This window comes from Chamaea fasciata, unplaced genomic scaffold (assembly GCF_029207755.1).
Source record: "Chamaea fasciata isolate MVZ Bird 193981 ecotype frontalis unplaced genomic scaffold, bChaFas1.0.hap1 SCAF_8, whole genome shotgun sequence".
NCBI lineage: Eukaryota > Metazoa > Chordata > Aves > Passeriformes > Sylviidae > Chamaea > Chamaea fasciata.
Window position 1 is genome coordinate 18,719,188 of NW_027094093.1, and position 26,976 is coordinate 18,746,163.

General features: G+C 38.0%; 2 protein-coding genes across 3 annotated transcripts in view; one reads left to right on the forward strand and one right to left on the reverse strand.

The window, feature by feature from the left end:
- Positions 1 to 13,924, forward strand: part of LOC136293307 (neurabin-2-like) — a 40,813-nt gene extending 26,889 nt beyond the window's left edge. Inside the window, exons 16-19 of one of the 2 annotated variants that reach the window (XM_066189929.1) lie at positions 58 to 253; positions 4,606 to 4,722; positions 10,311 to 10,499; positions 11,859 to 13,924. In XM_066189929.1, the coding sequence (XP_066046026.1) occupies positions 58 to 253; positions 4,606 to 4,722; positions 10,311 to 10,499; positions 11,859 to 12,026 (670 nt within the window). In that variant the 3' untranslated portion in view covers positions 12,027 to 13,924. The remainder of the gene's footprint in view (positions 1 to 57; positions 254 to 4,605; positions 4,723 to 10,310; positions 10,500 to 11,858) is intronic. The other variant, XM_066189930.1, reaches the window with a different exon arrangement.
- Positions 13,918 to 26,912, reverse strand: PDK1 (pyruvate dehydrogenase kinase 1). The gene is made up of 11 exons (XM_066189936.1): positions 26,674 to 26,912; positions 23,388 to 23,529; positions 21,862 to 21,933; positions 21,115 to 21,299; positions 20,745 to 20,834; positions 20,374 to 20,451; positions 19,686 to 19,762; positions 18,911 to 19,009; positions 17,872 to 17,982; positions 16,668 to 16,781; positions 13,918 to 16,539 (listed from the first exon to the last, which is right to left on the reverse strand). The coding sequence occupies exons 1-11, from the start codon at positions 26,804 to 26,806 to the stop codon at positions 16,399 to 16,401; spliced, it is 1,242 nt and encodes a 413-aa protein (XP_066046033.1). The 5' UTR covers positions 26,807 to 26,912; the 3' UTR covers positions 13,918 to 16,398.
- Between the last annotated feature and the right edge of the window lie 64 nt (positions 26,913 to 26,976).

Genomic DNA, 26,976 nt, shown 5'->3' on the forward strand with positions numbered 1-26,976 from the left:
GTGGCATGGGGGGTTTTGCTGTTGTTATTTAAACATAATTTAATCTGCTTATCTCAGAGGTTCCCGAGAACTTTTGGATGACTCTGGCAACAATCTGTCTGCATCAGATTCAGATTCCCCAGTTCCTACTTGCATGCCTTTCTCTTGGTTTGGAGACAGCCACAAAGAGCCTCAGATTTCAAGCAGCAGTCTGCAGGTTACTCAGAGTGGGCAGGATGGTTGTGAGCACGGTCAAGAGAAGAACAGAAGCAAGGTAAAGATGACTAATTTGTGCTTTGTATATTTAAGTGTTCCATCTTGATAAAGTAGAAATATCAGTGGTTAGTATGTGGAGGCCTAATGACTTAGTCCTTGACCACATCACCTCTTACAAACATGGCTGGAGAAGTTTGAGATACTACAGCTCCTACAAGCAGGATTTGTGTGAGTGTTCCTGTTCCCTCCTCTTCACCTGAAGCGTCAGTAGAGGCTATTCAGGCTGAAGTAGTTATCTAAGTAAGAATCACAGGGCATGCTTTTTCGCTGGTTGATAATGCTGAAAGTAATGCTAGTTTCAGCATAGTTTCAAAGGTCAAATCTGTTTTCCAGAGATTTGTGGAGGAACTGTGCATAAATAGAGGTCAGCTGTCCAAACAATTGGTCAGCCAGTTCTTACCATACTGGAATGTAGAGCTGGAGTACCAGACAGGTGGAGGAAGATAGCATCCTAGTTTTCATTAACAAATATAGTATTAAAAGCTAAGAAACACATCTATGGAGCACTTTCTTCCAGGCTTCTGAATAACTAATAATCTAATAATTTAGAGCCTTTTAACCAGATCTTGAGAGTGAGGTTACACAGTTCAGTCTATAACCACAGTTACCATCTTTACAGTTTAAACTATTTGAAAGAAACAGCTCTAGAAACTAAAAGGTGTAATGTTTGTGCTGTCTGAATATTTGGTAAAACATTTTTCAATTTAAGACTGTTCCCAGCAATTTTACTGACTTCATTCTCATTTCCTTTGGATTTTGTCAAATTGAGAATTACAGTTATTTGAGTAAGAAAGAAAGCTGGGTTTATTCTTGAGTTTCACACTTTTTCTTCACTTTGGATGGCTAAAATAGCCTTTCACGTTTTGCTTTTCTTCTGTGTTGTTAGAAAGAAATGAGTTGTGTATCTGGAAAAGAAGCTTGCCAGGTTGTAGTCCATGAAGTCACTGATATTTTGCAGAGATTGCAGATAACACGTTTGCTCTCCATGATTACAGATGGTGATTGCACTAAAATGCTGTTGTAACACCTTTTTTCTAAAATACTTTGTTTCCCTAGTGTGAATCTACAGTCCTTGTGATAGTAGTAAATTGTCTGCATACATAGTTTTTAAAAATTATGGGAAGTGGTTTTAGAACCATGCAATCTTTTTTATAACACAGGAACTTAATAAGAGTAAGAATTTCCTAATCTCTAAAGTGGAACAGTACTTCACAAAATACTGCCCAGTGTGCGTCAGTCTTGTGTATTTATAGCTCCTGCATTGGTCGCTTCTGTTGAAGCATGCAGTGGCCAAAAGATGTTTCTGTAAATAACCCAAGGATTTGGAAGGTATATACATGTACTTGGATACAATTTTTGATTAAATCGGAATGCATGATTGGTCTCTTAATAGGCTGATCTCTTGACAGGCTGTAGTTGGTCTCCTGGTAGGCTGTAGTAAAGCTATCAAGAGGTGTTTTCTGTATTGATAAGCAAACAGTGGGTTTGTCTTTCAAAGTCACTGATTCAGAGGAACCCGTTGGTCCCCTCTTCATTGCTCCTTTCTATCTGATTTGAGTAATTTTTGTAAGCATAGTAGAAGTCCCACTGCTGCATTTCTACCATAAGCGCCCATAATGTGCTTAAGCACATTTACATATGTGTAAAGTTTTCATATACCCACCATATACACCTTTTGGCAATCAAAAAGTTACAGATCTTACTTGATTGAATGCTGTCTTCCTTTCCACATTGTTCTGAAGTAATAGTCTTTTCTTCTTACTGGACTATACTTACCCAAGATGATTACCACTTCAACCTTCCAGCTGGTTTCTTGCCTACTGGTTTAGGGTTTTTTTTGTTTCCTTCTCATGCTCCAGTATGTAATTGTTGCTGTTCTTTTCCTTAGTGCCAGTTGCAAACCAGCAGCTGGAAGATTGTGCAAGTCTCCAGCTATATTCCTGCTTTTAAAATGGTAGAAAGCTGATCCCGTCAAAGAACAGATTCTCATACATTCATTAATCGTAAAATCATAGTTTTCCTCTCCAAAGTCAGGCTGTTTACACTTTGCATAGTATGGGGCCTTTTGTAAACATGGTAATGGGACAGTAGTTGCTGCTTCAGATAAATGACCAACCGTTGTAGATCAGAACTTAGGGTTGATAATTACATTTGCACAGTAACAAGGCTTCAGCTTGTTTTGCTATGAAAAGACATTAAAACTGATGAAGAAATGTGCTTGACCACTCAGAAGTGAGTCTTGTTACTAAGACAATATAAAAGCAAGGGACGAAGTAGTCTTCCCAGACTTCAAGGAAAGAATACTCCTTTTTGTTGTTGTTAATTCAAAATCTAAAAATAAAGCAATATATAATAAATATAGCAATAGCATTCATTCCTTTTATGTTTGTAGTATCCCGTATGATCATGTGACAACATTTGTTAAACAGGAGGCAAAAGTAGAAAGCCTATAATAAGAACTTCGTCATGTAAAAAATCTCTGTGGAACGAGTCCTTTGCATTGTGTATAATTTTTGTAGTTGGCTTTTAGCATTGATAATGTCAGGAATACAATTATATTCCTTATTACCTGGTTTCTGGTTTTGCAGAATTTGTCTCTGAAAGTTACTGCACTTAAAAGGTTTTTATTTTCTTAAAATGGTTCTGAAGTTTTAAACTTACAGTTTGACAAAGTAGTGAGTCAACTTCTTGATCCTTGTGAAAACAAGAAACACAGAACTAAAATCCTGTATGCTTGCAGACAGTTCTTAAATTAGTCCCTTGACATAAATCTGTCCCATTCTCTGATACAATATACACACACACATTGTCTTTATACTCACTGTTTTTCCAGAATTCTGCTTAGCTTCTGTAAGCATGTGTGCAGTCTTTAATTTTCAATGCAAGGAAGAGCAGTGTGGTATAAACTCTATCCTAGTACCTTAAATAATAGGAAGCATATGTACAAAACCTCTTCTGTCCAAATTCTCTGCTATTCCAAAAGTCAAAAATCTTTGCAACTGGCTCTAAATGCTTAAAAGGAAATTACTCCTGTAAAGTGATTGGGACCAGGGGGAGGAGAAAACATTACAACTGATGCTCAGATGCTTTACTTTTGGCTATTTTTTTATTGTTGTATCTTGTTAGTTTCAGTTGTCTGAATTGTTCTTGACTGTCTTTGTAGAGTGAACTGAGGGTGGCTAAAGGAAAAGCTCCTGGGCATTCAGTTTGGGTTGAAGTCCATTTGAGCATAGGTTGATGGACAAAGTAATTATCTTGTTTCTCATAATAATTTTTATATCTAAAAGACTGAAGAAGACCTTAAAATTTAATGTAATTAATAAAATAATCTACACGGTAAATAGAACACAATTTCTCAGTCAAGAGAAGTACTACACAGAGGTAACAGGAAAACTCAAGTTGTGGTTTGGGGGTTTTATGTTTGTTGTGTTGTGGTGGTGATGGTTTTTTTCTTGAGCTTTGGTGCGGTGTTTTTAAGGGTGAAGATGTGTATCAATAATTTAGAATATAAGGGAGTGCACTTACAAAACAGAATAATCCAGAAAACTGAGAGTTCAGGTGAAGTAGAAATGAGAACACAAATACAGAAGAGGTGAATAAAGATAACTGCAAAAATGTAGTTCTCTTTTACAAGCATAACTAGTTGAAGAAAAATGTCTTAAAAATCAGCTTCATTGGGGATCTCAGGTTATTTATGCACATAGGGATGTGGTATGGCGTCCTTACAAAGTGTAGTTAGTTGATTAGAGATTGAGGGAACATTAGAGAAAATACTGGTAAATAATTGCTAACTGTTTGTAGGCAGCAATGAGACATGAATTTTAGAAAGGCAAAAGTAGGAGGCATGTTTTTTGCAGAATTATTTTTCATTCACTAAAGAAAAATATTTTCAAGGTCACAAACTGAGTTGGAAATCAAGGGAATCAACAGAACACTACCTTCTGGAACGCATTCATAGTGTTTGTGGAGGTTTCATTTTAATAAAAGCTCATCATGAATAAGTTCAGCAAATGCATTTTAAATTGCTTCTCCCACAGTGTGGTATGCCTGCTGAAAAAGTAACTGATGCACTTCCTTGTGTATTTTAACACCCTTTCAGTTATGACTGATTCTCTGCACAAGTTGCTCTTATTGGGGATATTGCTTTAAATTTGTTACTGTGTTTCTGAATTCAGATGTTTAACAAAAACAAGTCAGATGCTTGATGTAGTTAGCACATTTCATATGAGTTCTAAAGGTAACTGAGTCATATTATTTTTTTAGACAAAAATCAGAATTACTAGAATGTCACCTAATGACCTGCTTTTCCAAGAAGTGAGTTAATAAAACATTATTTCCACTTGTTTGCAGAGTAGAATTGTCATAGATGATACATACCATAGCAAGCCAAGTTGTGAACTTTCAGGGTTAGTGACAGAACCAAATCTGTCAGGTCGTTCACACACTTTAACCTTCTCTTCAAATGAGGTGAGTTTCAAAGTGTGCATATGTGTGTTGTTATGTTGTTGTTCACACTACAGCATGTTTAATAGAAACAAATGTGTGTTATGTGAAACTAGATGGCTGTTCCATATTTGAATGTTGAAGAGCACTGTAAAGAAGCTGTTAATGAACTGAGGACATGCACTAGTGGATGACACATCAGCCTATGTGTTCTGATCCTAGTTATAGCATAAAAATTAGAATGAACTCACTGATCAATTCAAAGTTTTTAATTTTAAATATAATGCCATTCTGTTCCACTAATTTAAAGCGGCTTCCTGGGTGAATGAAAACTGCCGCATTTTTGACCTCACCTTCACATCTGTGCAGGTTTGTTTTACAATAAAATTTCATCTCAATAAAAACAAACAAAAGAGAAAAGGAAAAAGTCTGAACATGTTGGTTCTGATTTATAGGTAGAAAATAGGTGCCTGAAAGTGTGTTGATTCCCCTGGAGAGCTAATTCCTTTGGCTACAGCTGAAACCTAAAGTCCACACTTTGGTAGCGTTCTGAAATACTGTCTCATTTGGTGTTTGACAGATGGACATCTTAATAAATTAAATCCTTTAGTTTAGGAAAGCTCATTAAAAACTGAACATGGTTATCTTACATAAAATGAATTAGAGGGCTTGCCAGACTTGAATGAATGTGACGGGATTTTTATTAGCTGTCTTAAGTCTGTCCTTGGTGAAAATCTTAAAATATCCCAGTAATATGTAGAAAGTCAGTCCAGTCTTACAAACAGTGTTATAAATTCACTAACATAAAAATCTGAGGTGTCAAAAATCATATAACTAGTTTACAGGTTGTAGTTAGTAGTGGATTAAGTTTGTGCTGATTGTTTTTTGTAGATAATAGTCTTAGATCTAATGAAAACGAGAGGAACTCCAGTTAATAATCTATCTTTGCAAGTACTCCCAGCAGTTTTTTGAATGGAATGGTTCATGAATGGAATATGTGTTTCTAAAACTTTCAAGCAGTATAAATTGTAAGGCTTTTTTAAAGATGTCTTCTTGAATATTGTTCTTGGAGCAGTATTACAAACTTTCAGTAAACTTTTGGTTCTAAAACTCAAATGAAAGCAAGCTATTACTAATTGTCCATATGTAAAGTGATGATATAAGCCTCTTTTTGTTATAGATGAGTTCCAGTGTTCTGTCTAGTTCTTATGTTGCTTATTGTCCTGGTTTTGCATGACCAGTGAAAGCTGTTTGCACCTTTTCAGTAATTATATTGAGTATCAAGGGTCTACTCTGAGGAAAACAAGGAACAAACTCTGAACTGTTTTCTCCTTTGGAAAGCAGTATGTATGAAGAAAAATACACAGTTCTGTTCTTGGGTTTTTTTTAAAGTTTGTAGGCTAGGTTTGGGAAAAAATAAGTAATCTTACAGCAGTTTGGGGTATTTCGAATCACAGAATAAATTAGGTTGGAAAAGACGTCTGAGATCATCAGGTCCAACCTATGACTGAACACCGCCTTGTCAACTAGACCATGGCACTGAGTGCCACATCCATTCTTTCCTTAAACACCTCCAGGGACAGTGACTCCACCACCTCCCTGGACAGTCCATTCCAATGCTGAATCAGCCTTTCTGTGAAGAAAGTCATCCTGATGTTCAACCTGAGTCTTACCTGGCTAGCTGAAGACTATGTCCTCTTGTCACTGGGTGCCTGGGAGAAGAGACTGACCCCCACCTGGCTACACCCTCCTTCCAGCAAGTTGTAGAGAGTGATGAGGTCCCCTTGAGCCTCCTCCAGGTTAAACACCCTCAACTCCCTCAGCTGCTCCTCATTGGACTTGTGCTCCACACCCTTCACCAGCTTCATTGCCCTTCTCTGGACACACTCCAGCACCTCAATGTCCTGTCTGAACTGAGGGGCCCAGAACTGGACACAGCCCTTGAGCTGTGACCTGACCAGTGCTGAGTGCAGGGGGACAGTCACTGCCCTGGCCCTGCTGGTCACACTGTTTCTGATCCAGGCCAGGATGTCTCTGGCCTTCTGGCCACCTGGGCACACGCTGGCTCATGTTCAGCTGCTGCCAACCAGCATCCCCAGGTCCTTTCCCACTGGGCCACTTTCCAGCTGCTCTGTCCCCAGCCTGCAGCACTGCACGGGGCTGTTGTGGTCAGTGTGCAGGACCCAGCAGCTGGTCATGTTGAACGTCATGCTCTTTGGTCTGGCCCTTCGATCCAGCCTGTCCAGGTCCCTCTGCAGGGCCTTCCTACCCTCCAGCAGATCAACACTCTGACTAAACTTGGTGTTGTCCACGGATTTACTGAGGGTTCACTCAGTCCCCTCATTCAGATCACCAACAAAGATACTGAACAGGATCCCTAACTTCAGCTCTTAATGATTTCTGCCTGATGGTTGTTGTCTGGATGGGTTCCTCGGTATGCAGCAGGAGTGAGCCAGTGTAACTCTGGCTTTCAGAGGAGTGGGCTATTGCACACTGCCTTACAAATCCTGAAATTGTTGGGAAGCTGGAGATGGAAGCACCTCTTAGAGACAAAGATAGGGGCAGGAGTCTGCCCCTCTGCTGGAGAGGTGCTCACAGGCAGTTTGGGGACATGACTACCTGATGAGAGTTCAGTTGTTGGCAGCCTGCTAGTTACAGCAGAGGCACTTCACTCACAGATGGTTAGCAAGCTAGCTGAGTAATCCTTCTAATGTTCTTAGTATGTTAAATGGTGTGAAGGCAGTGGTGTTTTCTTGGGCTTTATATTTTTATGTCCAGAGCCTTTATTTGCTTTCTGAATCACATGCATTTTTATGCAGGAGCACGTGGCTTTCTCATACTTCCATAGCTTAGAAGTAGTTTGAATTCTGCTTTCTGAATTTGCAGCTGATCTCTTGTGTGTGTAGTGGCTGTTTTGGGGATACTAACTTTGCTGTACAAACACAGCCTGGCATGTTCTTCTGCCTCTGAATGGACATTTGAGAAAAAAATTATGTAGAGGTGTTATTTAATGATTGATAAGCCTTACTCCAAAGTTGGTGTTCTTCATCTTATCCTTCACAGTTTTCACTATCCTTAATTCTGAAAAATAGTCACAGATGCTTTCCCTTGTGTAGTAGTGAAAAATTCTAATTTTACAGGATTAAATATCCGTGAGGAGATGATGTCTTTGTGTTTTAACAGATTCAGGTGTTGCTACAACTTCTGGTTTTAGGGTTCTGTCTTTACCAATATGAAGTAGAAGGAGTTTATTAGCTACTGATGATGCTGAAACACCAAGCTGCAGTTCATAGCTAAGCCTGGAGGACTCCCCCATAGTGTGGTCTGTTAGCTGCTCTAATCTGCTGCTTGGACTAAACTGATTCAGAGAACCCCCAGGATTGTGTCAGGGGATGGCAATTCTCTGACGAAATGAATGAATCTGGGTCTCTTTCTTTTTTTGACAAGAATACATCTTCAGGTACTTACACTCTGAAATTGCTGAAGGGAAGATTTTGCATGGCTTGCAAACATTCAGTAAATCTAGAGTGAGTTCCAACTGGAATAAAACACTTCACAGATTTTTCCATGTAAAGGAGATATATAGATAAACACACACACCCCCCCCTCAAATGATAAAAGTATGTAGATATATTAGAAAATGCTTATGTGACAGTATATATTTTAGTATTTCTTGTGGCTGATAGACCACACCTGAGATACACGTCCAACTTAAAATGCAGCATTTCCCCTTTTTAATATACTATTCATGAACACTTGCTAGTATGAGACAAAGTTGTCAATATATATTTTGTATTGCAGTATCAGGTTGGGGAGTACTGTTATGTAAAATTATTTAAAATAAATGTGACTTTTAAAATTCCCTTGGTAATTTCTCCAACTAATCTTCTCTGTATGAAGCATCCCAAGCTTGATAGCTTCGATAGAAGACTCAGTGCTCCAGCTGACTTGATACAGATGCTCTATAGAGCACTTAAAGCCTACCCTCTTCTAGAGCCCCTTGCTGTTATTTTATGCAAATTGCTTTTCTTCTTTTGCACATCAGGCAGATGTGTTCACACTTGTTGTATCATAAGCATTTTGATTTGGATAAGGAGTTCATTTTTGACATAAATATTCTGATTATTCCCACTTGCCTTACTTTGATTTATCTCAGAAATCAAATCAGATGTGCCCCAGTGGTGGTCCTGCTACATTCCAGATGCTAGTGGCCATTGAGTCTTTGTGTTCAGGCTAGAGCTATTTGGAAGTGAAAATCCTTTGAAATGCTTGTGTGGATTTTAGGATCTAAGCACAAAATGTTCAGCTCTACAAACTCGTTCCTATTTATCTGCATTGTCTCTTAATGTAGCCACTGTTCCTTGTTTCACAGACAAGGAAAAGCAAAACCATTTCAAATTATGTGTAGTCCTTCACTAAATTTGAAAATTTTATGTTTCCCCTCAATGTGTCTTCCATATTGCATGCTCAGATCCATCATGTTGTATGATCAGATCATGTGACAGGCCTACATCTCACTGTCCTTGACTTGTAATCACCACAATCACTTTGTTACATCAATCAACTCTCCCAGATATTCCATCAAATAAGCTGGATTTTGTGAGATCCCTTTGGCTGGCAGCTGTAGTTGTTCACCTGCGACTTAGCAGGGCCATCTCTCAAATCCGTAACTAGAAAACTCTTTTTTTCCATGTTTTCTGTTTACAAATGCCTGTAAGGCTTGCTGGAAAAGGGGAGCATATTTTCTGCTGTGTGCAAATATCTTGGATGAGTAGTGGAAGCTGCCCAGTGGAGCAGTCTGTGAGTCTAATGCAGCCTGTACTCAGTGATGAGGTAGTGAGAGATGATTCTGGATAGTTAGAGAAACTTCAAGTAACTGATATTGCTGATTCAAGTAGCATGCTGGAATTTCTTCTCTACAGACACTGAGCTCTGTTGTGTAGCGTTTCTTTTGTGATGAAGTAACAGTGCTTCAGGACAAACAGCAGTACCTTTTCCCCTCAGAAGCAAAATGAAATTGAAGCAGGGTGCCTCAAAAACTCTATGAGCTGACAAAGTGTATTTTCAGTGGAAGTCTGCAAGCTGATATGTTTCTGAAATGGTCATCTTCTATTTGGGCAGACCTTTTAAAATGTTGGTGTAATAGCATTAGTTCAAAGAACAAACAGTCTTCTCTTTACAAATGTGCAAAATGTAATAAAACTGTACCTAGAACACTCACCAGATTTACTGGCTACTAGAATTGCTTTTATTCTGGATTTCCATCACTTAACAATAATAATAGAGTTGAAGTGCTTGATAATTCTTCGTGCTGTGTAAGGTAGCAGCCAGCATTAAGATAGAGCTACCTTAACTAACTAACTGAGGAAGTGTGTTCATTGTTTGGATAAGTCCAATTTACCATTTATGTTCTCTGTTTCTGACTTAGTTTGTGTTGAATGTTGAAGTGTCTTGTTTATAATAAACTAGGCAAACTGATCTGAAGAACTTGACTTTTGGAGTAGAGCATGTTTTAAAATGCACTTGGTTATTAACCAAACTCACCTGACGACTGGAATTCAACATAAATTCAAGTAAAATATTGCTTATGGTGACTTTTCTCAATTGGTTAGGCATTGGATGATGAATTTACAACAACAGGAAAGCAAAATCAATGGCACAGTAGACCTATTTCTGAATGGACCACCCAGCAAGTATGCCACTGGCTAATGGGAATGAACATGGAGCAGTATATTACAGAGTTCACAGCTATGAATGTAGATGGACAGCAGTTGATGCAGCTCGACAGTGAGAAGTTGAAGGTATGTGAACATCCCAGGATAGATTTGTAACTGTATAGGTTTCACTGCTTATTTAGATGTATTTTTAACTACAGAGTCCAGTTTCCTGGTTTTGTGGCTTTTTAAGGGATAGAGTTATTTGCTCTTGTTGTTTTATTTTGAGTTGCTTTTGAAATGCTTGGAGACTGTATAGTTAGATGGTAATTATTAATTGATAGTAGAATTAAAAGACAGACTGTTTATAGCCAGAAAAATAACAAATATTGCTTCCTTGTTTGTATCTTGAGGAAATGAAAGGAAGCATAATTGTCCAAGGAGTATTGATACATCTGTTATCAATCTCAACATAAGGTCATATCAAAACAAGTTCCAGCCAATTCAAATTGCAGGATTCAATTTTAGAAATCTGTTTCTTTTACATTTCCTCTTCAAATGGGAAGGCTAAAATCCTATCTGGTGACATTTTAAATGTTTCGAGTTTTTACTCCTGCTGAAAATACATACTCTGCATCTTTTGAGCCTCTTCTTGCCATTTTACACCTAGAAGCTGCAGTGTAAATGTATCCCTTATAGTGCTGGTAAATTCCTGCAGCTTTTCTTTCTTGTTCGATAATGAGACTGCATTATGGACAGGCAAGATGTACAGCTGGAAGAGGTTCATTGGTCTGTTCTGGCATAAGGCAAATTATTATTAATGATCAGTAGCAGAATTGGAGGGGCTGGGGGCGGGGAAGAGGTGTTCTAACGTCAGTCTCCAAAATCTGCCTACATTTGAAAGAGACACGCAGCACTAAATGTCCTGTATTTTACAAAATTTCCTGGGCACAGAGAAAATCCCAGTGGCTGGCCTGTCAAACGGCAGTTCGCAGTTGTGGAACGTTGCACGTTGGTGTTTCAGCTCAGTGTGTGTCCGGGCTGACACAGCGCCTGCAATGGCGTGCTGCCACCTGCCGTTCGCAAATAGAAGTGCACCGTCCGCTTCCTGAGCCGCTTCTTAATTATACACTTCAAAGTCCTTACAATTAAAGAGTAGTTACTGAGTGAAAAAGCCTCGTGGATAAAAAGAGCTAGAAAAACATCTAGAGACTGCCACCTATGATGTTATTTTGTGGAAATTCTCGGGGCTTTACATGTTTGTAAAATGCGACGCAAAACTGTTACTTCACAACTGAACAGTTGGCCTTGGTTTCCTTACCTACCTTGTTACCCAGATGATTATTTACAATGTTTTTGAAGCCCTCAGTCTTTATTTTTCAAATAAACAGACTATCTTGTCGAAAAGTGAGTAACACGTTCTTACATTGTTAATGCACAAGTACTGTTGACAGTGCTGTTGAAAAAAATTATTGATGAGGTTTTGTTTTGTTTTCTCCTCTAAAGGCTTTGGGAGTTTCTAGTCAAAACGACCGATCAACAATAAAGAAAAAAATTAAGGATATTAGAAAAACACAGGAAAAAATGGAAAAGCAGAAGGAAAAGGTTCAAAAGAAGGAGAAAGAAGTTCGCAAGACTGGCAGAGTGGTGGCCACTCTGGAATCAAGCTGCTAAAATGACCATTTTATTTTAGTGCAGACTTGCCTAATCCTGAGGAAGTTCAGCAGATTTGTATATAATTGTACAATTGAAGGAGGGAGGGAAAGTGCAACAGTTCAATGTGGTAGGTGGTTTTTTTCTTTTTAATTGTGGTCCCTCCCCATTCCAGCCCAATAAAATGAAATAATGTTTTCAGTATTTTTATTTCTAGTTGACTCTGCCTGAACTAATAGACAATAATTTAACTTTCTGCCTTAAGTAACATTTCTGCTTCTAAAGTGTCATATGCCCTTTTCATTGAAATTGATGTTTGTGAAAAGTAGGATACTGTATTAAAAATCATTCCAGTATTAATCAACTAGTATTTGATAGAGCTGAAGCTGACAGAGGGACAATAGAAAAATCCTGCCAACAAATTCATTCTGTGACAGTCTGTTTATCTGTTGCAACTAAAGATGTATAGTAAAAATTAAGTTTAAGAAAATGGTATTGTGAAATTAATTTAAAAAGAAAGCATGTATTTCAAACTTAGGATTATTTTAATTCTTGTACTTCTGGAACTTCATTCAAAGGTCACTTTAGTAGTACATTTTTTTTAAATTCTATGTGTTGCAATTTACTGAGAAAATAACAAGAAACACTAAGTTTTCACAAACTACATATCCTAAGCATAATACTAATTTTTCTGTACACTACCCATATGGTGTTGGGACAAGGTTTAAGCCTATAAATAAGATCCTTTTTAACCTATTTTTCCTAAATAATACATAGTTTTATAGATTTATGCTATGAATAAGATCAATTTGCAATACATGTATTTCTCTTTTCTACATGCTACAAGTTTTTTTGCGGACCAAATTTATATATTTCCTAATTTTAAACAATACTGTTTTTCAGACTTAAAATACTGAGGGAAGAATTGTAGGAAAAATTATCACTGACGCACTGGTTTCTGCTTTGTTTTTAAATGTTCAGTTGTAGACTACAGATTATTTCTCTTTAAAGGAGGATTTGATTCTTGAAATAGCTTAGAACATGACTTGGTGTTTTGTGTATTTACGTACTATTTTCTAGAGATACTACAAGAGCACTTCCTAATGTAGATTATTCCAGAAGCATAGACTAGATTAAATATCAGTTCCACCTTAGAAGGGACTAGAACAAAACTTACATAGTGCATTTATGTGGACCAAGTTCTCCTTTAAATCTATGGACTGTTTTTCATTTTAATTAAATGAATGAACTTCACTATTGGTGTTTCACATTTATTATTCTTTTGTATAAATGTCTTAAGAATTTCAGCAACAGGACTGTGTGGAAATGCTTCTGCACACTAGGCATTTCCAAAATAAAGTTTGAAAATCTTGGTAATAATTACTTTTTTTGAAGAGATTATATTTGTTTTATGTGTTCTTTGGTCAAGATTTAACTTATTTACTTTGTTCACAGTAGCTTTGAGTTGTATGCCAAACTTACAGACCTTGAACCAAAGAGGAATACTGTTCTACTGATGAAAGAGAAAGGAATTACAAGTATGGAATCATCAACTGCTCCCGTGTAAAACCACCCTTTAATTAATTCCGTCAAGAAAGTTGAATATTTTAAGAGCTAGAATACAGAATATTGCTAGAACCCCATATTATCTTTTTAAGCCTACTATTGCACCCTGGGAAAAGTCTTCTCATGAAGAAGACTAGTGGAAATAACGGTTTCAGAGGTTTCCCTGTGTGCAGAGCTGTCACAGGTAAGGAGGGCCATAGCAGGGTGATAAACGCCCCTGGCACCTGAGCAGGAGAACACTGATTTATCACAGCCCACAGTGTTTAACATCTGGCCGACGGTGAACAAGAATGCTGGCTGCACAGAACGAGCTCAGTACCAAGCTACACAATCACCCAACAAGATCTCCGTTTTACAATAGTTTTAATGAATAAATCCAGCAATTCTTCAAAAATTAACACAAACCAAGATTATTGTACAGTGCAAGACAGCTAATTTGCATACAAAACTATTAATCTCAGCATTTTGACAGTATGCTACTTTTCTGCAGTGATTCCCTTCAACTTAACCAGTGTGCTCGCAGTGAGTTCAGTATATTATTGAAAATACTAGATACATAAGTTGTTTTCTGCACTTCTATTTAAACCAAAAGTTATCAAATTAAAGTTATTAAATATTGTAAATCAAAACACTACGCATTTGTGTTTTCACCACAATCATTTGGGGTGGCACTTGAAGAGATAACTACAAATACACAGCAAGCTGCTCTAGTAATCAGAATTCAATTGGTAGTTAGCTGAGAACATGAAAGAGACTTTACAGTAATATCTAAAATAGTTCAGGGACTTCGTAGAAAACAGCTTTTCTTCAGAAATACCGCTTGTAGTTGTCTGATGTTACGAAAATCAGTGGAGTTAGTTAAAAGATTTAAAGGCTAGAATGCTCAGCTTCACACCTGAGTTTTTAAAAGCCCTTGCTGTAATTTTCAGCTTTAGTTTAGCAAAAGCAATAGCTGCAAGTGTCCCTTCCAACATTTGTACAGGCCCCATTTTTCACTATGTGGCATTCCCCACATCCGCCTGCAGGGAGGGCCAAAGAAGAGAACAGCTCTCAGTTCTCCTCACTTAAAGCCATGCAGATGGAAAGACGTGCCAGTTATCACTTTGCATCCTTGTAAGGAACAATAACAGGGGCCTCAAGGTGCCCACAAGCTTGAGTGGAATAGGTAACCCTACTGTTCTGATGGCAGTTAAGATACAATAATCCTCCCTCAGACTGTCAGTTTAACTGTGTATACAGCCCAGTCTGTAATGCACTGCTGTTAAAGTTATCTACATTAGCTTAACCAGGGTATAAAACCAATTCATTGTTTTGCAGAACTTGGCTAGAGAGGTAACAGGTGATAATCTTCAATCTGGCTCAGCTACAATTAGAGTAGCATGACTTCAATTTCCAACATCCCACCTATCCCCTTCACTTGTGGCATCTCACCTGTTCTGCACAGAGATAGTAAACCAGCAAAAGCTCGGCTTACTGTTTCTGAGAGGGATTATGCATGTCTGCTACAGAACAAAACCCACAGAATTACATGCAGTTTAATTAAGTGAGAAAAGGATTAGTTCTCAAAGGCTTTAACTGCATCACTCCAAAAATGTTCAGGAATGACAGGGATCAAGGTGCAACACAGATGTGTATGATTTGAACAAAGCTCGTACAGTAGGCATTAAGTTGAATTCTTTATTAAAAGGACTCTGTATCTGAAATGTAAGATTCACTCCCCTCTCCATCTTCCCCTGTATGTTCTGATTTGTCTTTGATAACCATACTCTGGTTATCATGTTTATGTTACAGTGTAACTTCCAGTTACTAGAAAAACGAGGCCAGAAGCATATCACAAATGCAAAGGTATTTTCAAAAACTGTTAATTTCACTTATTCTTACTCCTGAGAAGGTAGCTTATACTGTCGAAGTAATAGAGATGCCCTATTACAGACAAATTTTAAAAATCTGTTTATTAAAATAGTTTCCATTTACAGCTGTACCTGACATACCCAAGTCTGAGGTCTTACGAAGGCTAGAATGTTGATACTGCATTTTGGTATGACCTACAGAAATACAGGCAAATGCAAGACAACATTTCTCTACTGTACACAAGCCATGCTGTTTTTTAATTCACAATGATCAGGGCAAGAAAAGTTTTTCACATCCATTATATATTCACATTACAACCAAAGAAATACAACCGATGCCACATACCTGAGATACATTATACCAGTAGTAGCAGTTAAAAACGTTTTTTAGAATTTTTTATCCCTACAGAGATGTGCAATTTCTACAGCTGAAAAAAAACCCCTTGATGTAGGCAGTGTATGTAGGCAACATACCTAACTTTGCAAAATTAAGCTTCAGCATGCTTAAGATAAAAGAAAGTGCCATACAGTTGCAGAGGTATAGCAATGAGCTCGATATTTCTTTTATGAGTTTTTCATTAATCTATAGAATTAATTGTATAATGGAAGAATGTTCAAGTGAGCTTTTTCAATACTTTTTCTAACAAAATTTTGTAATAATACAAATTAATACCAGATGTGATAGCCATTGCATTGATCCCTATAAAAACCAAAATATTGCTCCTTGACTTAGCTCTGAAAGCAGTCATAAATAGAAAGTGAAACAAATGCAGTATGACCTTTCTTTATAAGTGCAGGTTTGGGGGTTTTGGTGGCTGTTGCTTTTTTAATTTCAGAAAAGCCTAAATACACTGAACTTTCTTTTGCACCACTTAAAATTATTTCATGTATCAAAGTGGCTCAACATCTTGGTATAAATAAGGTCTTCCAAATTCCCTTTAGACTAACCTACTTCTTAGGAGTTGCTGAGGAAAAAGCTACCTACTGCGAAAAGTGGTCATGTCCTTTGGCTCACTGCTTGGCACACACCAGTCATCAGCTTCGTGGTTTCCTTTATAATGTTTCCAGGCTGCTTTGTTGTATACAGGGAGTCTTTCAATTGATTCTGTTGATAAGGCCTGTAAAGAGGAAAGGCTGTAGCTGATGATTCTTTGTATTTGAAGTTATCATAACAGAACAAGGAGTTCCATTAGCAGTTCAGATTAGAGTTGCTGATAATGTGAAATGGTCGTGTGTTACATCATACCTTGATGTAAATAACTGCATCTGTACCATAGCCTTCTAAGGAATAGAGTTTCAGGTCTCCTTGGAAGTACTGTGCATACAGACGTGATATGGGTAGGCCATAACCAAAACCAGCCTGGTGGAGAGAAAAAGTACACTTCCATTAACTGCATTAATCAGTGGCATTTTCTGGTTTAACTTAATAGATAAAATAAACTAAGCAAGATGTTTGAGAGTTACAGGAGTTCAGGCGTTAACTATTATGCCCCCCCAAGCTGTTATATACCCCAAAACCAGAAGAATGCATGAATGATTTGTGATTATGAGAAAACTGATTCCTTTGTTAAGCAGGGTTGGGTGGGTAACACTTCTTGTATTATGGCAGTTTTTTTAAGAGATGCGATTGGAGAAAACGGTGCTGTGTCTGCAACACGCCTCATGGAGCTACTGATCTTAAGTACTCAGTGTTCTTAAGTCAGATGCATTTCATTGTCAGTATTGTAAAAAAGGTTCAAGACACAATGTCTACGAATTTGCAGCTTATACTGAAATTCTGCCCAGGCCTGGCTGCAGTGGCAGGACAGAACCCTAAAGTGTTAAGCGTGATTTTTTGTTTAAATACTAAATTTTAGAGGTGATCCCTCAATGAGCCTACACAACACTCCTCTGTAAAGATGTTGTGTTTAGTGAGTTGCAGAGTCATCTACATGCAGAACTACATATATTTTTAAATTATGCAATGTGGGAGAATAAATACAGGAAAGCTCTTCAGAGATTCTAATTTCTGAGAGCTTAGGCTTTATTTTTTTTTGCATTCATTACAGTCACATGAGACCAAAGTGGATTCTTCATTTGCCCTGTCACAGCTATGTACCTTCATCCTTGCTGGGGTTGGTACAATTGACTACACAATACAAATGAACTATTGCCTTGGTCTAAAGTCATTGCTTTAAGTATTCTTCCTTTCACTGAGTGGCCACAAAAATAATTCTGAATCCTGCTCTCACTGCAGTATGTGCAGCATAGCTAAGTATTCTGCTTGAGGTAGCTGATCTTTAGATTTAGTAGAGTAAAAGAGAATCGTGAACAAATTTAAATAATTTTTGGTATTTTATGCTATTTTCCAGTTATGTTTTGAAAAATACTTTAATTAAGCTTGAATTAAGTAATGGTTTTTATGACAATCAGACCTGTCCATGATGCCAGGGTATAAAAGACTTGCATACCAAAGGTGTAGCTCGTGATGTCTCAACACGAGGACGTGGTGCTGTTGAATACATATAGTTGAACAGTCTGTCAATTTTCCTCATAGGAACACCACCACCACGGTCACTCATCTGGAACAAGAAGGAGCATTTAGCTTTATATCCCTGAATACATTTTTATAAAGACAGCTTCTCTCAAACAATAAGCCAGAGAAAGTTCCTGTAAAGTATTATTTGAAGCGGTCCCTACTTTACAGATTTTCTTTAATTCTCATCTTCAACAATGACCAAAGAGAGATGAAGCTTTCCCTTTCATCCCTTATCCAAACCACTAAATGAAATATCACCATAAGAAGCATTCATAATCTCTTGGAGGAAAGGAAATTCTGCTTGAACTGTGCATTACTTTTATCTTGTTCATAACACACTTTTGTCTGAAGTCACTATCTATACCTTTTAGCAAATGCTAGGTTCTCCGTGTATTTCATCTTTATTCCTCAAGAATACTGCCATTTAAATATGATTTACTAAAACCTAGTAATTGAAGGAGTAAGTCAAAGGAGTCGTTTTACTACTTTTAGTTAGACCTTTGAAAAACTCGGTGCTTGCAGTTGGTCTTTGAAATCAAACATGGATGTTGTACAGAAAAGAAGAAACTGCAAAGTGGACTTCAGGAGGTTTGTTTTGTGTGGAATATACAATATATATTTCCCTTTCTTCAGTTATTTCACACCTGTATAGCTCTGTCATTGTCACTTGGAAAATGTTGATGTTACAATTGTATAAAGATGCTACTTCATTTTTAGTCATGGCTGCTTTTAAGCTGGGCAAGACACAAGGAAGTACAGGATGCTCTTGCAGAGCTCTCAGTGTGACTGCAGCCTCTTCATGAGGCAATATGTGAAATTCCATAGGGGATTTTTTACTTACATACGTCATCATCACATACAATCTATTGATGGAACCAGATCACCAGCTCAAGTTACTGATATGCTGCTCATGACAGGAAAAAAAAAAAATCAAAATAACCTTCAGAGAATAGTAAAAAAAAAATTAGTACCTTCACAGTTAAATCCTCATTTCCCAACGTGATGTGTACGTGAATTGCAGGATAAATGCATCGATCAGCATTATGTTCCATGGTGGCTCTCATTGCATTCTGTAATTTTAAAGTACAACTTAAATCCTATTCACTTCGTATATTATCTTAAAATAACAACTTAGCAGTTATTTTTATCATGTATTTTAGAAACACAACAAATGTATATTGGTTTAAAATGGGGGTTTTGATATTCCTGGTTTATTAAGTATCAGTATACATTTACTTTATTAGAATACAGAGACTTAAAAATCTTTAATTTTTTAAAGGAAACATGAATAGTTTGATGTACAGCGTTTGTGTTCTAGAATTCCTTATGATGCACATAGTACATGCAATATGACACAAAGTCCAAGAAAAGTCTAGGACTAAACTGCTTGAGGAAAGCTCTGTAGGACCTGTTACACATTTTACCAGATTTGAAGATACACAATTTATGGGCTTTCTTATTCTCACTTGCTTTATTAACTAATATCTTCATACATTTTAAGATTTAAGCTTCTATTCAGAAGGTATTCAGTGGCTAGGTAAACATCTTCCAAAACTGTTCATTTTCTGTGCAATTACTGTTTCTGTAATAGTACAGGGTAGCTGTGTTGCTGCAGTCAAATGGCAAGAAGTTTGTACTTGCAAAAACACCCTGTCATCTAGAATCGGTTCAAAAAGTCAGAGCAATACAATCTCGGTAAACAAAGACATATGAAAGAATTGTGTAATTAATGGTAAGTGCACAGACCTTGAAAAGTTCAAAAACCATGTGGTAGAGATGTGATGGCACATACACCACTTGCATGGGCTGTCCTGGTGACTTAGCTGGAGAGAAGAGAGTCTGAATAACTAAACAGCAAATGAAATGTCTTTTATTCATTCCCACAGTAATTAAAAATGTAAATTTGTATTGTTAAATTTCAAGAAGGAAAATTTAAACAGAAATCTTTTGAAAAATAGTATGCTAATCAAAAGTCATAATCAAGATCTTCAAATGTTGCTTGCTGCTTTAGAAATTGATCTTAAAACCCACTATGGGATCACTGACTAGGGCATATCATAGCTGCTTTCAAATAACCTCACAGGTATCCAGAAGATTGAATGGAATGTCTTGTATAAATCTTTAACGTGTCGCAAGAAATGCAGAGAGGGTGAGTGCAGTAATGTCAGGTGAAGACATGAAATTTTAGCAAGGGAAGGAGCCTGCTAAATTTGATATAAGGTATAGGTGTAGAATCAAAAACTTCTACTCATGTCAGTTTTCTGATTGAAGGAAGGAATAGGGAAAGCATTCTGTGAGACTTAAAAAACCCCTATTTATGACAGTAGATACAAAGAACACATGGACTACATGAAAAGCAGAACATTTCACCACCAGCTCCTTAAGAAGAAGCCATGATGATGTTCAAGAGCATGCCTTGAGCACATTCACTTACCATTCAACTCTTCAAGGATAAGTTCAGGAGAGCTCATGTAATATAAATCACAAAGTCTCTTGGCATTTTCATAGCCGTCTATAATAAAAAACATGGAAGTTACATTTGCCCCTCCCACTTCTTTAGAGTCTGCTGAAAAAAAAAAATTGAAAGTACTGTCCACTGCCAGGGAGAATTCTTGTATTTTTTGTATTTTTTCAGAAAAACTGCATTTATAGGAAAAAGAAACAAAATTGTATTTCATGGCAAATAAAACTTCTGCTCCATGTAGTAAAGAACAAAACAATGCATGCATACCAGGATGTTATTTGCTCTTAGTATAGACATTCATGTAAGTTTTCAGGATTCTTGTTCCTATCATCTGAATTTACCTCTAATAACTTCAACAACATTGCAGTTAGGATCGATGCTTCCAATGTGTTTTGGATGAGCCGGATTAATTTTCCCACCAAACAGTAAAGCTGCCAAAAAAAGAAAACATCATTTAATGTCCAGCATAACTTTATCATTTTAGTTTGTGTCTTCAGTTTTCGTAAATAAAAATTTATAGGCAATCTATAATTTCAGTCTTCACCATACTGAAAAGCCTACTATTAATAAATATTTTAGGAAGTGTATTAAGAATAGCAAGGCAAATAGTATACTCCTAAGTGGCACCTTAGTATATGTTAAGCACTTAAAGGAAAATTCAGTTGACACGGTACAGATATCATTTCCCCTCCTTTCAACACTGGAACTTACAGTGCTGATTCAGGAGCATTCTGATTGAAATGCGACTCATGTAGAAGCGGTCTAAAAAATACTGCACATTCTGTGAGGTCACTGGATCAATGCCAAAACTCTCCTTGTATTCTATTACTCCTTGAGCCATCGTAGGAATTACATCATTGTGGCGATTCCGGATTTTTATCACAGTATCTGTAAAACTAAAATTTATACATTGTTAGTATTTCACTTTCAAGGGGATTTAATACTCTGGCAAACAGAGTGTCTGTCTACAGAAATGAAGACTTATATACAAAAATATCACACGTCTGCTTACTGCAGTAAGAAGGCAGGTCAGTTTCTACAGCGTATTTCAGGTGACTAGTGTTGAAACAATCAGTAATCCACTATTTTGACTACTTATAAAATTATTATTTTTTTTTATCTTGACTCTGCCAAGATAATAAATAAAGATATCAAGATATAATTATCTTGGTATCCACCAAGAGAAAGAGAAAACTGTAGCAACTGTTTTCATCCTGAACAACCCATGCCTGTCAAGCCATGGTCAGCCAGCACTGACCAGGGCACTCTACAGAATGACATTATGCTAAAGTGCTTAATTTCCTGTTCTAATGTACCCTCCTTTCAGGGACAGGGGATGACATTGCTGCAATTCTTCTGTAAAGGTCTGAGATAGGTTTTTTTTTTCCAGCTATTGTTTTCCTGACAGCTCTTCCATACCATATTAACAAGATACAATATGTGACAGCAAAGCCTTACCTGTGAATAGCCCCTGAATCTTCTGAGCTTTTGTCCTTAAAGTCAAGAATCTCCTGAAGACTTTGGACATACCTTTCAATGAAACAAACAGGAAAAAGATCAGTTCTAATACGCCTCCCCAGATCCCTCTGGTTAGCAATTTGTGGTCTTCCAATGTTGTGTGTTTCCAAATCATTGTAGCTGTCTCCCTGTGAGTTTTGTTAGATTCCTTTGAATCTATTTATGATGTTCTCTTCAAAAATTTCCAGAGCAATAAATTCCAGAGTTTGATTAGAACGCATAAAATATCATCTTTGTGTTTAAAACTCAGTAGGTGATCACTGATTTGCAGCCTCAGCACATTTCCGTTAGTAGAAAAATCTTTCAATTTGTTCATGATTTAAGTATTTCTGCCATCCCTTTCCTTAGATACGTATTTTCCAAGCTGAAGAATTCAATTTGGTTTCTCCTCACGTAGAAATTGTTCCAACCCTCTGATTATCCCTCTTGGTCTTTTCTGTTCAGGATGGAGCTGCATGCAATTCAGGGGAATAATGGGCTAACACAGTGGTACAATTATATTCCTCCCCATTTGTTATTTCGTTCCTAACACTATTTTCCTTCTTGCCATCAACTGACATGTCCAGAAAAATATTCCCAATAGCATCAAAATTTCTTTTTCCATTGTGAGGAAGGAAGCACACAGGAAGAGGAGGTTCTTCCCTGTGTTCTATTTTGCATTTGCCCAAATAGAATTAATTTCCCATTTGATCATTGTCATGTACTATCATGAGAATGTAAGCATTTCTGTTTCATTAAGAGCCTTCATCTTCATTGATAGCTCTTTTCATATTCAGTCATCTAGTCAATCCCACTTACTGGCAGATTTTGGCAGATATCTTAACTTTAAAAGCCTTCACAGAAATCCTCATGCCTTTAGCAGTTGCCAATTAATCTCTTTGTTTTGCTTTCATCTTTAAAAAGTTTATGCCTAAATCGCTTACTTGGAACCAAACTTTACTTTTCAAATAATGTCTTTTTTACTTTAATACCTTCATGTTCTCTCTGTTGTTTTATGTTTTGCCTTTAGGAACTTCCTATTACTTTTTCTTCATATTTTCTATACCTTTACTCTCTATCTGCAGTAACCTGTCTTATTAATGGTTTTTGCTATGTTCTGCAAACATTTTGTGCCTTAGTCTGCTACTGTTGTTTTCTTCAACTAGCTTCTTCAGTTTTAGGTAAGTTCCTTATTAAACACTGTTCCAGTGGATTTTTGATTAAAAAAAATGCCTCATACATAAGTATGTGAAATACTTAATGGCTTTTTAATTCCCCTGTGGGTTCTCCAATGCTCCTAAATGTTTTTTTCCCACATCTGTAAATTTAGTTTCTGATCACACTGGTACATTTAACATCTCAGTATAAATAAGTGGTGATCATGTAACAAGCCTATGAATGTTCTTTCAGTAGAAGAGAGTGAATTCCTCCAACCTGTGTATATGCAGAAGGTGACCCTGCAAGGAATGGAATGTCACTGTTCTTACCAGCTCTGCACCAGCTGAACTGAAGGTGTTCTTAGGAGGTTGTCTGGAAGCAAGCTTATCTCCTTCATTATGTTTGCGAGTCTCACAGGCAACTCTTGTCGCAGAAACATAAATGAAGTCTTTTCACAAGCATTTTCAGATCCTAAGACCAATATGACATCAGAGTGAAGTCAAAACTTATGGTAGAGAACTACACAAACTTTCTTGCATAAGAGGCCTTGATTTCAAAGCTGACTCAGCCAGGCTAGTAAGGCAGTGTTTCTTTCATGGCAGCAGCCCACTCGTATTTCAGAATTTATCACATACTGGAACCTTCCTGTTGTAATGAGAATCTTCAATATATAAACAGAAACTAATGCAACAGATACAGGCCTGTGCTGTTCAACTTTAAATATGGCTTCTATCCATGTATATTGTTCATTTTATTTGAAGCAAACATTGACTCTAACCAGCACTGATCAAACAGTATGTCATTCTGAACAAGTCAGAGAAGCAAATGAAACCAGCATAGGAAACTATTAATGAGAAGGATGCTTGAGAAAGTATCATGGTCCCATACACCCTGCTTTTCATCACTGATCTTTGTGAATTATCATAACTCATCCTCAAACACTTTCAGAAAATAACTTCAGTAATATTGATCTGATTTTCAATTAAATCTGTTGTAGTTTAAATTCAGTCTTACAGGAACAGAAGTCAGGTGAATGAATTCACACGAACAGTGAGAAAGAAACGAAAGTAGGACAGCTACTCTGCTTCGCCACTAGGATACTAATAAATTTAATTTGTTACATTTTTAAAAGCTACAAGTGGAAATACTGCCACTTTTGATAACCGACCTGTCCTTTTGTAAGAACAGGTGTCATCTGTGGGGGTGGCAATTAAATGTGGTTATTAAAATCACGACCTGCTTTTACTCCCACAAAGCTTGTCTTCCTAGGCGAGAAAGGAGGGTGCAGCGTGGGGGAGAGACCAAGAGCTGCTCTACTTCATTCCCAGCCAGACTTCTTTCTAGACTTAAAGACTGTCACATAAACAGCATCTGAACTTCCTAACCTGCCCATCTGCTGCAGTGAAGTGCATACTTCAGGTCTGCTGTTTCAAAACAGGTACCTCCTAAAAATTAACTCCTGTGTTACTGCTCAGTTCACTCCTTTCATTTGGCAAGGAGAAGTTGGGGAAGAAGATTAAAGGAGGAGATGAGGAATAAAAAAGAAAGCTGGGAGTGCCTTAATCATGAAAAATCTTCACCAAATTGGAATAGAGCAGTTTACTTCAAAGCGTGCAGATTCAGACAAATAATAAACTACACAGATAAAAGAATGTCAGTTAATAAAAAAAAGTAATTTACAAGAAATTCCTCCACAGTGGCACTCACCAGCATTATGCACTATCTACATATGACCTCTGCCTAGAAACCTTCCATTCTTCTCCCCAGTCAGATTACATTTCGGGCATGACTGTTACTGGCCTTTCCCTTTTCTTGGGTAGAATTCCAAGAACAAGTCTTTATAATCTATAATCTTTAAATGCCTCATAGACTCTCAAAAAATTACATTTCACAAAATCGTTATTGTATCTGAAGATCTTATCTTTGCAATCTTGGGTCAAATACGGAAGGCACTATAGGGCAGGCAGGTTGAACAGGCAAATTACTCTCTTCCCCTGTGCAGTTCCAGTCTATATCTAGGCAAAGAATGGTTAAAACTCCTACAGAAAATACTGTGGTCTTATAACCCAAGAACAGACCTAAATTTGCTTATAGAATATTTCATTTTCTTAAGTTAGTGTCTTACAAAACCCATGACAGTTAGCTTTACCAGATTTTATTATTTCTTCTGCTCTCACTCTTGCAAAAGGACCAAAAAAAAAAAAATCCTTCATGAAAACACCATCATATTATAATGGGTACACAATGTCTTACAGACAAATACTGTCTCTGTCTTGCACTCTTTTATTTCTGTTACTAGTTTTTACTCTTTGTGATTAAATCCTTAAACAAAACAGAGGAAAAAAATACTGCAGAAGTTTTCAAGATTATTTTTACCTTATGTTCAGGTACTAAGAGCAAAAAAGTAACCTATCTTTTGACACAAGGAAGTAGTGTGCATTGAAAATCAACACTGATTTTACGGTAAGCATTCTATCAGTAGTGGTAAAATAATACAGCTCCAAGCAAACTCTGAATTGCAAGATTCTTTGCTTAAAAGTACAGCAGCAACAGAACATATGGTAGAGTTCTTGTAGGAATCTGGAGTTTTAAATGTCAGATACATTTTATTGCCACAAGCAGAATGTTGAATAGATGGATGAAGTGACAGAAGATAATTGTGAGAGAGTCTTCTTTGTAAGTCTTCCTGCTTACACAAAGTTTGGGGTTCCAGGATTAGTTCTAAGGTTTTACTAGCAAAACTATAAAAAATCATGAAACTATAAACTGGTTAAATATATAACATGTAAACGTGTATGCACACCAAAGTGCCTTGGATACAGAAACAGAATGTATTATAGAATGGCTCCAGCCTCAGGCTTTGAAATGTTTATCAGTGTGACTTACACAACCTTCCTCTATGTGGTCTTTGCTTTGAAGCAGAACAGAACAATTCCTGTGACCCCTTTTGTTTCCAAGCTGACAGTCGAATCTGGAAGCATTAGGAGTGGTTTTGGTACTGAGTGTAAGACTGAGTATCCTGTTACTAATTTGCTCATATTCAAGCCTGAACTCCAGGATGGCTCTCGGTGTCTGCATCCTGCTCCTTCTCTCACACACCTTCTGAAACAGCAGCATGTGGGTAGGATGTTTCTGTAGGGTACAGGCGAGTGACTGAGAAGTGATGCCTGTTCCAGCCCCTCGGTGCCAGCTGAGGCTGCACGCTCCATGTGTTCGGGAGATGCCTTTAAAAGGCTGCATGCTGCGGAGCAAAAGGCTTGACCAGTCCCACCTGCCTGAGTCACTGCTCCAACGCTCCCAGGTGTCACAGCTGTTCCCACCCTCTCCCCAACACGGCGGGTTCTGCAGGAAAACACCCAGCTACCCTGGTGCTGCCAAAACCTGGAGTTTTCAGCTAAATTTCAACCTTGTCATAGTTACGGTCTCTGGGAATGAGCCAACTGGGCTCCCTTGCCCCAGAAGGAAGCGGAGCCGTTTTCTGCCAGAAGACACGGCACTTAACAGATAAGAACAGCCGGGCAGCGCTGACGGGGTGAGGGGTCGCGGCCGTCCCGCTTCTCACAGGCGCCTGTGGGAGGAGGGGCGGCGGTCACGGGCGGCTCGGAGGGGACTCACCGAAGTCCAGAAACTGCTTCATGGAGAGCGGCGAGGGGGAGAAGCGTGAGTAGAAGTCCACCTGCTGCGGGATGTTGGCCGCGGAGGCGCTGCCCGGGGCAGCGCCGCGCAGAAGGGCGCGCAGCAGCCTCATGATGCAGCTCCGACCCCTCGGCTCGGCTCGGCTCGGCTCAGCCCGGCCCGGCCGCCATTTCCCGCCGCGCCGCTCCCCCGGCCCCTGCCCAGGCCGCGGCCGCCTCCGCCGCGCCGCCGGGAGGAGGTGCCCGAGGGGGGCGGGCGGCTCCGCCCGGCCCGGCCCCGCTG